General features: G+C 51.0%; 1 protein-coding gene across 9 annotated transcripts in view; it reads left to right on the top strand.

The window, feature by feature from the left end:
- Positions 1 to 10,983: 10,983 nt before the first annotated feature.
- EPB41L4B (erythrocyte membrane protein band 4.1 like 4B) overlaps positions 10,984 to 16,805 on the top strand; it is a 136,958-nt gene continuing 131,136 nt past the window's right edge. For 8 of the 9 annotated variants that reach the window (XM_081526219.1, XM_081526187.1, XM_081526207.1 and 5 more), the window contains exon 1: positions 11,001 to 11,906. In XM_081526219.1, the coding sequence (XP_081382345.1) occupies positions 11,607 to 11,906 (300 nt within the window). In that variant the 5' untranslated portion in view covers positions 11,001 to 11,606. Of the gene's footprint in view, positions 11,907 to 16,805 lie in introns of all 9 variants that reach the window. The other variant, XM_081526261.1, reaches the window with a different exon arrangement.

The raw sequence follows: 16,805 nt of genomic DNA, 5'->3' as shown, positions 1-16,805 counted from the left end.
TGAAACTGAAGTTCCAATACTTTGGCCACCTGATGCAAAGAGCTGACTCATTGGAAAAGATTCTGATGCTGGGAAAGATTGAGGGCAAAAAGAGAAGAGGCCAGCAGATGTTGAGATGGTTAGATAGCATCACCAACTCTGGACATGAATTGGAGCAAACTTCAGGCGACAGAGAACGACAGGGAAGCCTGTAGTCCATGGGGTTGCAAAGGGTCAGACACAACTTAGTGACTGAACAACAGCAACCAGTGCCCTGAAGAGGCCTCCATTTTGTGGGTCTTGATATACCAACTACCTTTGTAAGAGCTAGTTTTTAAAAAAGTTTTATTTGTTGTTGGCTATGGAGGGTCTTCGTTGCTGTACATGGGATTTTCTCCAGTTGCGGTGAGCAGGAGCTACTCTCTAGTTGCTGTGCTTGGGCTTCCCATTGCACTGGCTTCTCTTGTGGCACACGGGCTCTAGAGCTTTGTAGTAGTTCTGGCACACGGGCTTAGCTGCCCCGTGGCATGAGGGATCTTCCTGGACCAAGGATCGAACTCGTGTCCTCTGCATTGGCCGGCAGATTCTTAGCCAATGGACCACCAAGGAAATCCTGTCAAAGTTTTATAGCTTTGGTTTTTCGGTTTAGGTCTTTGGTCCATTTGGAGCTAATTTTCGTATACGGTGTAACATTAAGGGTCCAAGTTCTCTCTCTTGCATGTAGATATCCAGTTTTCCCAGCACCATGTATTGAAAACACTGTCCTTTCCTACTTAAATGGTCTCGGCACCCTTGTTGATCAGAATTTGGAATCCAGCTCTGTAGGGCTTTATGAGTTATGCTTTTTTGTAGTACGGTGTGTGCCCCAGTTTTCTCGGAAGCAGTCTTTCTCTCTCTCTCCCAGACCCAGACGGGATTGTCACAGGCCAGGCCTGGAGAGCCCCTGACCTGCCTCCCTGGTCAAGTGAGACAGCCTCGGGCATCACCCAAGGCCAGCCCTGCTCCCTGTGGCTGCCACACCAGCTGACCCAACCTGGCTCCAGGACTGCCCAGACCGGTTTCCAGGGTTTCTGTTCCCTGAGAGCTGGTTCCTTGGCCACAGTGGTGGTGTTTTTTCACTCTTTCTCTTTCTGGCTGTATTTCTTCTCGAATTCCACCCCGCACCCCCACCTTTCTCTCTCTTCTCTCTCCCCTCCCAGTCCCTGCCTGGGATGCTACCAATCCCCAGGCTAAAGGCCCAGGGTCCCTGACTTCATTTCCACTCCCATGCCCAAGACTTTGGGCCCCTTTCCAGGTCTGGGCCCCCTGCCAGGCCAACCAGGCTGTGACCCAGAAGTTTCTATTTATTTAAGACATAAAATTATCAATAATTACATGACCAGAAATGCTAACAATAACACTTTGCATTTATTGGGTGCTTCCCAGACATAGTTGACATACCGTGTCATTTATTCCACACAATAGACCCATGAGGTTGATACTATTATTATGTCCTGTTAACAGATGAGAAACTAAGGCGGGAGGGCTCAAATTCAGTGCCCAAGGTCACACAGCAAGCAACTGGCAAAGCCAGGATTCAAACACCACCTCCAATAAATGCTTCTGGACTGGACTGTCTGATACCCCTCCTGGTTGGTGACCATGGCCATTTAATGAACATCTATGTGTGCCAGCCAGTGTGTGTGTGTGTGTGTGTGTGTGTGTGTGTAAGACAGAGCAGTGATGGAGAGAGAGAGAGAAAGAGAAAGAATATTCTCAAAGACCCTAGGAGAAGAAACAACCTTCCCAAGGCCAGGGGATGGTGCAGAGGGGCAGAATTAGGTCTCAAAATTAGTTTTCAAACTCCAGACCTTCTAATATCCAATGGGCATTGGTCCTTTTATCAAGGGAGGAGAGCAGGTTGGGACAGAAAGCCAATGACTGAAGTAGCTTGTAATGAAAGTTCTTGAGCACATCCCAGGACCCCTCACCTGGAAGCCTCCCCGTTCCTCAGGCCTGGCTCTGTGCTCCACTTCTGTCTTTCCCGCACCTCCTGGCTGGATTCACTGATACTGCTTTCCTAGCAGGCTCAGGCCTGCCCGGGTCTGAAGAAACTCCCCCAACCAGGCCAGCACGGGGCAGGGAATGAAGAGATAAACAAGACATGTTTTCACCTTTGAAGCACTCCCCATCTGGGAGGAGAGGGGACCCACCAGCCTGTAACCTAGGAGTCAAGTCCTCTGACACCCACTTCTTCCGCCCCTGAAGCCCACCCATCACCACATCATACTGGGTTCCTCCTGATTACCTCTCAGTTCTGTCCACTTTCTCCATTCTAATCCAAGCTGTCATCTATCTGTAACGATTAACGAAGGTGGGAAGACATATTTGAGGGCCACAGGATTCACATGTAAAATTTTTTTTCGGCTGTGCTGGGTCTTCACTGTCTCCAGGTACACGGCCTTCTCTTGTTGCGATGTGCAGGCTTAGTTGCCCCAAGGCATGTGGGATCTTAGTTTCCCGATCTGGGCCCAAACCCATGTCCCTGTACTGGAAGGTGGATTCTTAACCACTGGACCACCATCAAAGTCTCAGTTTCACATATAAAATCTTGAAGGTCATCTTAGGGTATGTGAAGAATGGCAGTACTTTAGAATTCATGATAGGGGGTGGTGGTGAAGGGACAGTGGGACTGTGGGGGCAGGCAGGGCCGATGGAGGCCTTTTCCCTATAGATTATGAGGAGCCCCCTAAGGTCTCCAAGCCCCTTAAGGTGGGGAGGGAGCTCCAGTTGAAAATTCATTCAGCCTTTCCAGCAAATATACGCTGGCTAAAGATTTCTATGTGGAACTTGTCCAGATAAGAAATATAGATGGCCCCAGGCCTCCGTCTAGGCTCTTGGAACTCTGTCATTTTCACCAGCGTCCCTTGTCATTAGCTTTATTGAAAGATCAGAAATAGGGAAATGACTCAGCCCATTTCCATTTGCAGAATAGTTACTCTAGGGGCTGAGTAAGTGGTGGACTGGAGAGGGAGAGCCTTCGGGGAGGCTGTGCAGTGGTCTGGGAGAGTCAGGTAATGGCAGTGAAAGAGTTGGGGTTGAGGGGTACCGAAGTCAGAGGATGAGGGATAACGAGGGCCGGAAGTTTCTAGCTTAGATGAATTGGCAGAGAAAGGCCCTATCCTACTCCCTACCAAGGAAAGTCTCCTGGCCACGTCTTCTCTGATTTCCACCTTAAGAAGATGGAATATTAATCTGATTGGTCAGGTTCCAGGATGATGCTTGGGTCAGGTTTACTTACGCGTGGTGGGGTCACCAAGCATCAAAAAGTCACACAAGAATGCGCCTCTCTTCCCTTCACCCACACCTGAGTAAACTTGCCTTTGCTTCCGCAGGCAGCTGCTAACCAGAAGGGAGAAACAGACTCAAAACAAAGGAGAGCTGGGGAGAGGCCCTCTTTCAGGCTGGGCCCTGGGCTCCATCCCAGCTTGATCAGAGAGCCCCGGGTGCTGGGCAGGTCCAGTAAAACAAAGCACAGCCTGCACCTCCTGCCATTGCCCTGGGTGCCTGCTTCCCTTGGGAATCTCTGGGGCAGAGTGGGGAGTGGCAGGGCAGGTCTGCATTGGCTGCCATCTTAATATGCTCCAAACCCTCCCTTTAGTCTAATAGCTTAGTCCAAAGGGAGAGACAGGCTAGGGAAGGGGGTGGCGAAGGGAAGAGAGAGGGTGTTGTCTTAAAGGTCAGAAACTGGCTCTAGGGAGTAAAGAAGAACAGGGGCCCCTCCCAGTGAGTCAGTGAGGGCAGGAGCTGCGGGGAAGGGCCAGGTTTCAGTTTAGAGAGGGCACTGAGGGAAGGATGCAGGCCCAGCCAAATAGCCCTGGGATCAGGGGCTCCCATCCCAGTGCGCGGCTGCGTATCAGCTACGTAACCTCAGTCCCACTCTTCTCCAGGCCCTGGGTTCCCCAGCTGTGAACTGAGGCTAAGAACACCACACAGCCAGGATTGTCTGGCAGAGTCATTAAATGCGGTCATGTCTGTGACAGCGCTTAATAAGCCATAAACCTCTGCACAGCATAAAGACGTGTTGTTCTTTTTATTATTCCCTTGGGAATAAAAAGCAGGGTGCCTCTGATAAACATTTGTCAACTCTTAGCTCCACCCAGCTTCTCTCTAATCAGCCTTCCCCCAGCTTCAAAAAAAAATGCACTTATTCCTTCCCCCCGAACACCGTCTGTAGGTTTGTTCAATGATACTCCTTTACCCCTCTGATCTTTCCCTTGCCACATGCTTCTTCCTTTTTAAAAAAATTTTTTTTTATTTTTGGCTGCACTGGGTCTTTCTCTCCTTGTGGTGAACAGGGGCTACTCTTCCTTGTGGTCCGTGGGCTTCTCATTGTGGTGGCTTTTCTTGCTGCGGAGCACAGGTTCTAGGCACTTGAGCTTCTATAGTTGCAGCACGTGGGCTCAGTAGCTGTGGTGCACGGGCTTAGTGGTCCTGAGGCATGTGGAATCTTCCAGACCAGGGATTGAACCCGTGTCCCCTGCATTGGCAGGTGGATTCTTATCCACTGTGCCACTAGGGAAGCCCCCCTTTTTCTCCTAACATGTAATGATCTCCCCAATATTAAAATTAGAGCCATTCCCTCCAAATTTTCTTTGGTCTCCTTGCCCCTTCTAGCAACTGCCATATTCCCTCCTTTTTCGAGCCTTCTATTTTCACACAATTTTGCAATTTATAAAGCCTTTTCTTTTTTGCACCTGTTACCTATTTTGTCCTATTATTATTAATATCAAAACAAAACTCACTTAGCAGATGAGAAAGTATCAGACGAGGATCCAGCAGTCCTCGTTCTTCCTTTGATACCTCACTGTCTGCCCCTGATACTAAGCCTTCAAAATGAGTGGCCTGGATCTACTATCTCCATCTCCCTGCATCCATCATATAATCCATTCTCTGCTTCCACCACTGGACTGCCCTCAAGGCCACAAGGGACAATGGCTCATCCCCATCTGGCCCAGTTCAGAGGCCCCTCACAGACCTCACTCCTCTTAAACCTTCACTGGCATGCATCTGACCCTACCCACTACCTTCTCTTTCTTAAAATTCTCTCTTTCCTTGGCTTGAACTAGCGCTTGACATCTAAAACAGAGAAGGAGGTGATGGAGAGGGTTCCTTTTGTGTCTGTGATTCCTGTACCTTGGTTGTGTGATGTTAAGCCAAGTGGGTCATGGAACCCTCACTTTGGGAATCTGCTTTCACGGTGTGCTCTGAGCTGTGGAAGGATTTCAAAAGCACATCCTACCACCATAGCAGCTCAGTTACCAAGGTCTTTCCCCCAAAGAACAAGTTACCTTGGTTTTGACCAACTTGGCAGAAGATGGGTTTTTGAATCGATGGCAAACACGATCAAGTCATGACTTGGCTGGGCCTGGGAAGGTTAATGTCAGAAGCCCGGGATGAGAAAAAGGGTCACTACTTGGACCCAATAGGAGTGGAGCTGGGACCACAGAGATGAACACAGGTATAGGTGATGCGGTAGAGGTGATGTCTAGTTCTACACTGTCTGATATAGTGACTACTAATGTGGCTCAGTGGTAAAGAATCTGCCTGCCAATGCAGGAGACACAGGTTCCATCCCTGGGTCAAGAAGATCCCCTGAAGAAGGAAATGGCAACCCATTCCAGTATTCTTGCCAGGGAAATCCCATGGACAGAGGAGTCTAGCGGGCTACAGTCCATGCAAAAGAGTCAGACATGACTTAGTGACTAAACAACAACAATAAATCAGGTTTACAGTTAAATTAAAATGAAATCAAATTAAATATTTAGTTCCTTAGTCACACTAGCCTCCTTGCAAGTGCTCCATAGTCACACGTGGCTAGGGGCTGCCATATTGACAGCATAGATATATTAATAGAGTGTTTCCATCACTGCAGAAAGTTCTATTGGACAGCACTGATTTTAGACCATTGGATAGAAAAGAATCAAAGGTAAGCAGCTGGCTAAGAGAGAGTAAGAGACTAGGAAGCACATCAGGAATGTTAAGTAATAAGTGGTTACATCTGAGATGAAGCCGGGGAGGCAGCGAGGCCGGCAGGCACTATTAAAGTGCTCCCTTTCCCTTCTCTGTGGGCATCTCTAGCATCTGAATGTTGGGGCTATTATATAGAGCCATGTGGGTCTCCCCAGAGTGAGATGCACATCCTTCAGGGAAGAAATAGGTCCTTAGATAGGATACACATGCTAGGGTGGGCATCAGGGAAGGCGGACCACTCCTGTTTCTCTCCAAATGTTGATCTCTTGAGTCTAGACACAGGGCTAGGCAATAGATGTTTGGAATGCAGATCTAGGGATTAGATGTTGAGAAGGAAGTCAGAAACATGATTTAGAGCAGGGGAAAAGGATTGGCTAAAAATATAAATTTGGGACTCAGTTGTAGTCATCCAAAAGTCCTTTCATCACTGCCACTTCTGAACCTAAAAGTTTAGGTGATTTATTAACATTTCATTTATTTCTATAAATTCAGTGATGAGCATTGCTTTGCTAATTATTTGCTTGGAGATGAGTCCTTTAAAGAATGAACAAAGTGAGTGCCTATTCAAAATAATGCTTATACCTCATGTTCAGGAAAGAGAACAAATGAAGCCAAGGAACCTGGGACCTGGAAAAATCTTCATTCTATTTCGATTCACTTCTTAAATTGTAAATTCCGAGGAGTAGCTTCAGGCATGGCTGGATCCAGGTAGTCCAAAACTGAACTTTCACCAGAAAACTATGTGCCTTGGCTATGCTTCTCTCTGTGTTATTGTCCCCAAAGAAAGAAAAAGGATGCAAGGCTGGCAGAAACCACAGCTGCCCACAACACAGTCTTTAATTAATGACAGCTATTATTGTGGAATCATGGCAGAAAGACTAAGCCAACATTTACAAACATTTGGAAGAGTGGGGAGGGCTTTGTGAGACATAGTAACGTCTCAGTAAATGTTTATGAAAAAAAATTACAAGGGAATAAATAGGAGCATACATTCAAGTGTAATCTTGTTCTATGGGAAAAGAAAAAGAGTTTGAGGGAATGAGGGCATAATTTTATTGAGTCTAGAAAATGAGCCAGGAAACAAAGGCTAGGGATAAATGGCACATTTCCAAGAGGAGTTCCTTCCTTAGAGACAGGGATAAGGGCTGTTTAATTAACGTGTAAAACTACTAAGGAGGAAGGGTCCATGTAAGGAACTCTCCAAGGTTTACTGATGACACAAAACTCTGGGAGTAGGGATGGGAAGGAAGCTGGGAGGTTCTCACGAACCTGAGGAGGTGGACAAAGAAGTGGTGGCTGAAAGACTTCCCTGGCTGTCCAGGGGTTAAGACTCTGCGCTTCCACTGCAGGGGGCACAGGTTTGATCCTCGGTCAGGGAATTAAGATCCCATGTGCCACATAGTGTAGCCAAAAATAAAACAAAATTAAAAAAGAAACACAGTGTTGTACACATGAAACTTATATTAGGTTTTAAATCAATGTCACCTCAATAAAAATAACAGTAAAAAAACTGGTGGCTGATCTTTAATGAGGAGAAGGCAAAAAGAGTGACTCTATGGGTCAGCTTCCAAAGTGCCCATGACATTGAGGAACACAAGCTACTGCTTGTGGCCAAGGAAAGGACCTGGAATTTAAATGTAGACTCTTTCTTGAGAACTTCAGCTCAAGATGGTTCTAGACAGGAACACAGGTAAAATACTAACGGATAGTTTGAGGATCAAAAGGCCCATAAAAGAGCGATGTGTTGGCAAGCCAGAAACATGTGCATTTCTGGTCCATTTTCATTGAGCATAGAGGTCTTTAGTTCAGTTCAGTTCAGTTGCTCAGTTGTGTCTGACTTTTTGAGACCCCATGGGCTGCAGCAGGCCAGGCCTCCCTATCCATCACCAACTCCCAGAGCTTACTCAAACCCATGTCCATTGAGTCGGTGATGCCATCCAACCATCTCATCCTCTGTTGTCCCCTTCTCCTCCTGCCTTCAATCTTTCCCAGCATCAGGGTCTTTTCAAGTGCGTCAGTTCTTCACATCAGGTGGCCAAAGTATTGTAGGCTTTCTCAGAGAAGGTCTGAGAAATGGCAATTAAAATTTCTGAAGGGTTGGTACAGAGCTTGGATAAGAGGGATAGGAATTTTTATGGTCTAAAATGCCAAGATGAAGAAAGAGCAACCACTGAAATACATAGCACTGTGAACAGACAAAATGCAACCTTACTATTCAAATGTGGAAATTCTGGGGAGGAAACTTGACTAACATGAAATTTAATCAAAGAAAGTCCAGAGACTCTGTTTCTCCTCTGTGTGATGGAGAAAATAGTGCTTAAATCACTATTGCTGGGACATCCCTGGTGGTCCAGTGGCTAAGACTCTGCACTCCCAATAGAGGGGGCCCAAGTTCAATCTCTGGTCAGGGAACTAGATCCCATGCGCCACAACTAAAGATCCTGAGTGCTACAACTAAGACTTGGCACAGCCAAATAAATAAATAAATATTTTCAAAAAATCACTATTGTGATGAGGACTGAATGAGATCAATTCAATCAGTGAGGTGACAGTGCCCAGGACAGAGGAGGTACAGGTAAAATGAATGCAATCTAGAGTCCCCACGGGATTCTCAACGACATGGTACTGTCGGTAGCACTTGGGAGCTGGAGTCAGGAGAGGCGAGTGTGAGTCTGGACTCTAGTCCAACCTTCATTTTCTCCATCTTTAAAAGGCAAAAGCAATACCTACCCCACGGGCTATTACGACAATGAAATCTGATACTGCATTCATTCAACAAGCATTTATTGAATGCTATTTGTCAGGCAGCAGGCTAGGTGCTGGGTGGGGATACAGTGATGAATAAGAAAAACTCCTGTCTTCATGGAGCTCAGCATTTAGTGGGAGAGAAGGACAGAGGATACTTACAAACTGAATGACAACTACTTTGAGAGGGATGGCACTATGACAGTGCCAAGAGGCTTGGAAAAATGTAGTGCACCAAACTAACATGATTTAACACTGCACTTGTATGAGTCTCCCTATCACTGCTGAATAAATCACCACCACCTTAGTGGTTTAAAACACAAATGCATTATCTTACAGTTCTGGAGGTCAGAAGTCAGAGTCAGATTTTACAGGCTGCATTAAAAACCAAGGCTATGTTCCTTCTAAAATATATGGGATAATCTGTTCCATGCCTTTTCCAGCTTCCAGCCTCTGCTTGCACTCCTTGACTCCTGGACGCATCGCTCTGACTTCTGCTCCCACTGTCACATCACTTTCTTTGTCTCTGACTCTCCTGTCTCCTTTTTATAACAGCTTTTGTGATTACATTGGTCCTACCCAGATAACCCAGGATAAACTCCCCATCTCAAATTCCTGAATTTATAAGGAATATCTGTGAAGGCCCTTATGCCATGTACAGGAACATATTCAGGAACAAGTTCTGGGGACTGAGATGTGAATATCTTCAGAGGGCCATTATTCAGTCCACCACAGCACTTCTTGGCTATCGAGTAGGAAATGGGCTACCCTTATAAACTGTAAGCAGACTGGGTCCCCTTTGAACACCAGTTTGCTAGCGGTATTCTATTAAGTCTTGTGGGGAGAGGAGCAGAGTGGGTATTGGAAGGCTGATTGCAGGTGCCCCCTCAGAATACACTGTCAGATCCCTGTAGAGTCCTAAGGGAAACATCAGGCAACAGGTGAGGGTACTGGCTGCTGCCATTCAGAGCTCTGAGACCTCAGGCAAGGATATTACTTCTCTAAGCCCCCAAACTCCACCTAAGTCAATGGGGATAAACAGAACTATCTAGAAAGGTTGGAATGAGGGTAATGAAAATACCATCCATGAAATCACCTAAGATGGTGCCTGATCCTCAGTAAATGTTGATTTTGGAATACCTCCTGAATTCATCCTTCTCTTTCTCTTTCCCCTTTGCTGTGGCCACTGCCTCCACCCAGGTCTCTCAGAAACCATCACGGCTTGCCAACCATGCCACATGCCTCAGTCTGGCAGTGGTTAGGAGCAACAGCTTTAAATCCCAGCAAACGAGCCCCTCTTTGAAATGAAATCTGAAGCAAGTCTCTTAAGCTCTCTAAGCTTCAATTTCCTCCTCTGTACAATGGGGATAAAACCAGGTACGGAACCAGGCTGTCCTGAGGATTTAGCGAGATGATGAATGAGAAGGGGCTTAGCACAGTGTCAGGTACACACAGGAGAAAAGTAGTGTTGTTCTCAAGAGGCCCGACCTTCTTGCAACCACACTGGACAACCCACTTCTAGAACCAGGCCTTGAACGTGTATACCTGCGGGGCATTGTTTATAAACACTTCCTCTGCCTCCAATATTCCCCGTGTATCCTCATAGACTACCTCCTGACGCCTCAGTTCTACTATGCTTCTCAGTAACTCCTTCAGCCTTTACTACTCTTATAAGTTGTGGCTATTTATGCAGGCCTCTGCGGGTGGCATAGAGTCGGACAGGACTGAGCGACTGAGCGCATATGCACGCAAGCATGCACACTTCCTCCATACTGGACACGAGTTCCTTGAGGAAAGGTGATTTTCTGCGTAGTCCATTGGAAAAGTACACCTCTCCTTGCCTGGCCTCAATTTCCTTATCTGGAATGTGTCCATCGGACTGGAATGGCAGAAGGGGCCCTTTCAGCTCTGAGATCTTAAACTGACAGAACTTAAGTAGTGGGGACCTGGTAGATTACCTAGTCCACCCCCATCCTTTTCCAGAAGGGGAAACTGAGGGCCTGGCAGGGCCTTCGCTTCCTGCGTTTTACTCTCTGGCCTCCCGGGCATGGCTCCCCTGAGGGCATGCAGCCCGGGTTTACAAACTAGGCAAGGAGACTCTCGGGCGTCTTCAGGGCTCGGGGCGCCGGAAACACGTGTGTGCTCACCTACGTGTACACACGTGAGCACACCTACAGCAGCAGGGGGCGTTCGGGCCGGCAGGGGGCAGCACAGACTCGGTTTGCAAATACCCGGCGCAGCCCCGAGGGAGGAGGGCGTGCTGCAGTCCCGGCGGCGGCGGCGGCGGCGGCGGCGGCGGCGGCGGCAGCGGCGGCTGGAGGTGCAGCCTCCCAGGTGGGAGGCGGGGGCTGCGGGCGCAGGAAAAGGCGCCTGAGGAGCGGGTACTCGGCGGGGCCTCCTCGGGCCCGGGCGCGGCGAGTGGGAGCGAGCGCGCCAGGAGCACGCAGGCGCCCTGCTCCGGCTGGCCCTCGGCCGGCTAGCGGCGCGGGAGCAGCCAGCAGCCCGCCCCCGCGCCCCCCGCAGCCCCCCGGGCCGCCCGCCGCCGGCCGTCGGGAGCTGCCCCTCGGCCGCGAGCGCAGGCCGCCGGCCCGGCAGAGCGCGTGGCGGCGGAGGCGGCGGCCGGACGGTTGCCGGGCCGCCCCGAGCGCGCCCTCCCGCCCGCGGCCACTCGCAGTCGGCGCTGGCCGGGCTGGCGCGCCCCGCAGGCATCCGGAGCGCGGCCTCGGCCTCGGCGGGAGCGAGCCCCGGGCCGCAGCCGGCGGGAGGAGGCGCGGGCGGGCGCTGGCACTGACGGCGTCGCGGGGCACTCCCGGGCGGCGGCGCAGCGGCAGCGGCGCAGGGGGCGGAGGCAGGGGACGCCCCCAGCCAGGATGCTGCGGTTTCTGCGCCGGACCTTTGGCCGCCGCTCCATGCAGCGCTACGCGCGGGGCGCGGCAGGGCGCGGGGCCGCCGGGCTGGGGGACGAGCGCGACGGGGGCCCGCGGGGGGGCCCGGCCGCCGCTGTCTCCACGCTGCCTGCCGCGCCCGGGGGCACCGTGTTCCCGGCCGGCGGCGGGCCCCTGCTCACGGGCGGCGCGGCCGTGCACATCTCTGCCGCCGGAGCCTCCAAGGCCACCCTCTACTGCCGCGTCTTCCTGCTCGACGGTACCGAAGTGAGCGTGGACCTGCCGGTGAGTGACGGAGCCGGTCCGGGCCCCTGGCACCCCGGGGCCCGTGGGGCAGTTCCCTTCCCCCGATGCTTCCCTCTGGGGCGCTCCCCTTGGACCTCTCCGGGATCCCCTCCCCCTTCTGCGCGCACTCCTAGTCCTGGTTCCCTCTCGGGCCACCCCATCCTGGTCTCTTCCGCGGTGGGGGCCCCATCCCCGGCCCGCGCCCCCTCAAGTCCCAAGTCCCCGCCCCCTGGTGCCGGTGACATTTGTTCCCCTTCGGCCCCTGAGGTTCCTGCAGCGGCCTTCTTGGTGCTGGGCTGTCGTTTAGAGAATGTCAGAACAAGGCGGGGCTGCCCCGGGGTAGCCCGCTTGCCCCCACAGACTCGCCACCAGGCCGTGGTGGGAAGGCGGGGAGGGGAAGCCCCCTGGCTTGCTGGCCAGCAGGTGCCCCAAGTTTGGGAGGGAGTCAGGGGAGTATTTCTGCTCTCTGCAGTCCCCATCTGGGCGCTCCCCACCCCCTCATCCCATCCTAAACTGCCCCTCTGGCCCGCTGCCTCACAGGGGGTTGGGCGACTTGGGAACTAACTCGAGAGAATCGACTCTCGCTGATCGGGTCAACTTTGCAGCGGCAGGGCCCCCTTCTGGGCCGCTGGGAGTCGGCCCCCGGGTGCCCCGGGGTCTGCGCGTGGAGACGCGGAGGCACCCCAGGGCGGCTGCGCCGCGGCCTCAGCCCGGGCCACCCGCCCACAGGTGGTTGCACCCCGCCCCCTGCGGCCGAGAGCTCGGCTGGCGCTGCTGTCCCCGCCAGGGCGTCCGGCCACCAACGTGTCTTTCTAGCCCAAGGGGCCAGATCTGATCAGATCAAATCCGCACATTAATGGGGCGCCTACTGTGCACCCGGCGCTGCGGCAGACGTTGGCTTTGGGAATCTTTGGGTGTGACTGAGGACATAGAAACGGTTGAGCTTTAGATGAATGTTACAGATCGTCCCGAGGGTTTCAAGCAGAGGGGAGGGGAGGGGGGCGGAATAACATACCGGGACTTCTAAAGAAAGCATTCAGACCTTCTCGGGTGGGGGAAATTGGACGTCAGGAGAGAACTGGCTGGGAACCTGTAAGGGTTTTAGATGGGAAAATCAGAGCCCGCCTGGCCTGCGGTTTAATGTTTCCTTGTGTTAGGTTTAATTCTGAGACAGTTTCAGTTTATGGCGATTTTATTTTTGTGGTTCCTGGTGCTCTCCATAGGATATCATTTTGTTACGATAATACCCTTCGGGGGCCTTTTTATTCATGGAAAAGGAGCCAACATTCCAGGGCTCAGAGCAGTTGTCTTTAAAATAGTATTAAAACGTTACTGTTTTTCCAAGACCGGGCTCTCCAGCTTTTTATTCAGCTGGGAGAGGAGGCTTGAAAAGGGGAGGGGGCCGGGCCGAGCGGAGTGGAGGAGAGGTGAGTGGGTTGCTTCTGGAGCGGGCAGCTGGTGTGTGGAGAGGATGTGGCGCGTTCTGCATCTCAGCTCTGCGAAAGGAATGCTCTGGTTGGGAACTTTGACAACGCTCACTGCTGATGATTTTCTTGTCTGTTTCCCCGAGATGATTCGTTTATAAAATATATTGCTTCTGTCAGATTTCTGCGACAGGCTTAAGTGGTGTTTCTGAGATGAAAAATGCAAACCCAGTAAAAATGCATGCGTGGTGAATAGACCCAAACAGGTACCCAGATGAACAGGTTGGGATGTGAAGGCTGACTTCCCTTAGTTGGTGGAGCCCTGGCCCAGCATGAGGGAGGCAGGTTTTACATCCTTAAGGTTTCTTCACTTTATTAAAGGCTACATGACAAAAGAATTCACTAGGTTTTCTTACAATGGCAGATTTCTTTCCTTTTTTTTTTAGTATTTATTTATTTGTTTTTGGTTACATTGGGTCTTCCCTGCTGCTTGGGTTTTTATCTAGTTGCAGAGAGAGCAGTGGGGGCAGGGGGCTACTCTCCGCTTGCGGTGTGCCAGCTTCTAGTTGCGGTGGCTTCTGTTGTTGGGGGGCACAGTTTCTAGGCGCACGGGCTTCAGTGGCTGTGGCACACGGGTTTAGTTGCTGGGCGGCATGTGGGATCTTCCCAGACCAGGGATCGAACCTGTGTTCCTTGCATTGGCAGCCGGATTCTTATCCACTATATCACCAGGGAAGTCCAATGGGATGCCTTAAGATGTTCTTTAGTGAACTTCCAATTTTATTTATATAGACATGCATATATGTATATACGCTGCCCAAAGGCAGGTCCAGAGCAAATGCTGGCTTTGGTCATCTGTGCCCTTGCTTGGGGAGGAAAGATGGAGAAGAATTCACCAGTGAGCACAGCTCATTGACTGAAAGATTTATTCGGTGTTAGAACCGCATCACACAGTCTCCTACAGTCATCCTCAGAGTTTCAGTGCCAGTAATTAACTCTCAGAGTACAGCGTGAGCTGCAGGCAGCCCGGTCTCCATGAAGCTGTAGCACGTGTGCTCCTTCTTAGCCCCATTTCACCAGGCTCACTTTTTATGCTGTCCTTTTTTGGCATTTAATCCCACTGGTCATTATTCTCATCTCCTGCATTCCTGCATTTTTACCACTTCTTGGGCCCTGGGATGGCTTTGCGGCCTGGCACACCGGATTTACCTTTGACCGCCATCTCCCTAAGCTGGATTTTCTGTCTCCAATCACTTACTCTGGCACAATGCACACTTGCCAGGCTAACTATGGCTCTTTTGTAATTAAAACTCTCTGGTGGTGGTAGCGTCATGCATTCTTCGCTCAGCATACTAACCGTGCTTAGGCATTGTCATAAGCCGTTTTATTAGCCCTAGTCAGGATGCCTGTGTTCCAGAAGTGCCTCAAACACAAGGCCCTCAGTGTGATTGTGCTGGGGTGCCTTGGTTTTCAACTGGGCTGTGGACCCAAAGGTGAATGAGAGGTGGCCTTGAGGCCCTTGAGAAACGCAGGTAGCAGTGTGTCTTTTTACTGTAAGTGATGCTGAGCTCACAGGCTCACCAGATAGGGCGCTGGGGATGGATGAATCGGTGGGACTTCCTGGAGACTTGACGCTTGTGGCTCTAGGATCTCAAATCCAGTGCCCCTTATGCATTGTTGCAGGGAGTCAGCCACTTCTTGGCCATGCCACGGCCCTACTGTTATATATAACAAAGGAAGAAGCAGCTGCAATTGTCTTCTCCACTGATGCTCCCCTGATGGAGCTGGGCCTCGTCCCCTGGCATGCCTATGTGTTCTTAATTTTTGCTGTGCATCAGAATCTTTGGGGAAAAAAAAAATCCATCTATAATGGGCAATCTGAAGTGGGCTTCCTGTGCCAACCCAGCTCCCAGGGGAGGCCTTGGCCCCCCCATACAGACCAGAGTGCCCCTCAGAGCCACTTCTCTTCGGAAACCTCGGTGCTGGCTCAGGAGGTGCATCCCCCTCCGAGGCCCCGCCCTGCCAGGCCCAGCCCTCAGGTGTGGTCTGGCCAGAGCAGGGCAGGACTCCCTGGCCTGCCCCAGACTCTTCCCTTCTGTTAATGCCGCTGAAGATCCCATTAGTGGGTTTGGCAGCAGCACCCGCTGTTGACTCATATTAGCTCTCTGTTGACTAAATCCCTGGCATCGCTTTTGCTCGTGCGGCTGTTGCTCAGCCCCATCTCCCCCTTCCCCGGCATGCGCAGGCTTCCAGCAGCTCTGTGTGGAGAGCCAGGAGGGGGTGTGGCTGGCTGGTTAGCACTCCCTCCCATGCCCTGCAGGGCATGCCTCCTTGGCCAGTAGGGTTTTTGGCACAGTTGCTCTCACCGTCTCTGAGCTCAGTGTGGACTTGGGTGGTTCAGGGCAAGCACGGAGAGTTTCGGGGTGGGAAGGTGCACGTTTGAGTTGAGCAGTCTGGCTGTGCCATCCTTGAACCTCGATTTTCTGGTCTTTAAAATGGGGGGATTATACGTCTAAAAGGATATGAAAAGGCCTTAGGAAGCAGCAGGGTGCTGAAGGGTTGCTGGTAGGCTGTCATCTTACACACATCTCTGTGCCTCCTCTTTGGCCTGTGAAAAGGGATTGGAAAATTTTCTAGAAATGAACATTAAAAAGAAAAAAAGGGTGGGAATCCCTGGTGGTCCAGTGGTTAGAACTCTGCGCTTTCACTGCCAAGGGCCTGGGTTTGATCCCTGGTCAGGGAACTAAGATCCCATAAGCTGCGTGGCTTGGCTAAAAGAAAAAAAAAGCCGTGCCAGGAAGGCTAAACATTGCTTGGCTCTCCCTTATTGGAAATCGGAAGCTGAGTGTAGTACGAGAGATGATTTTTAAAAGTTTCACTTTGAATGAGAAAAAGAATGCTACCCCCACCCCCACCCCACTTCCTGGTGGCTCAAATGGTAATGAATCCATCTATAGTGCAGGAGATCTAGGTTCAATCCCTCAGTCAGGAAAATCTCCTGAAGAAGGGAAGGGCAGCCCACTCTAGTGTCCTTGCCTGGAGAATCCCATGGACAGAGGAGCCTGGGGGGGTTGCAAAGAGTTGGACTGAGCTACTAACACTTTCACTTTTCACCCCCTACTTACACCTCCAAATAGAAAATTGCCAGTCCTTAGAATTTCAGAACTGGAACCTCAGACCCAACAGAACATACATGATACAACATGAAGATCATATGTCTAGGAGGGACCCTAGACAACACATATCCACACATTGTATGTACGGGACACAGAGGCCTGGGGATATAAAGTGATTCCCTTGGTCACTCAGAGAGGAGGTGGCAGGTGCACCTTTGGGAACCTGTCTCACCTTTGGAGATGTGTAGGATCAGCAGTAAGGTGGCTGGCCCGAGTCCTAACACAGCATCATGGCAGGGAGCCAGATATGTTCTCTGCATTTGCCTAAACAATGGAGACTCCAGCAAAAGGGTTCTCTA

This window comes from Giraffa tippelskirchi, chromosome 1 (genome assembly GCF_054371585.1).
Source record: "Giraffa tippelskirchi isolate mGirTip1 chromosome 1, T2T-mGirTip1v1.2.pri, whole genome shotgun sequence".
NCBI classification, from domain to species: Eukaryota; Metazoa; Chordata; class Mammalia; order Artiodactyla; family Giraffidae; genus Giraffa; species Giraffa tippelskirchi.
Note: the sequence above shows the minus strand (reverse complement) of the source record. Positions and strands in the feature narration are given on the sequence as shown.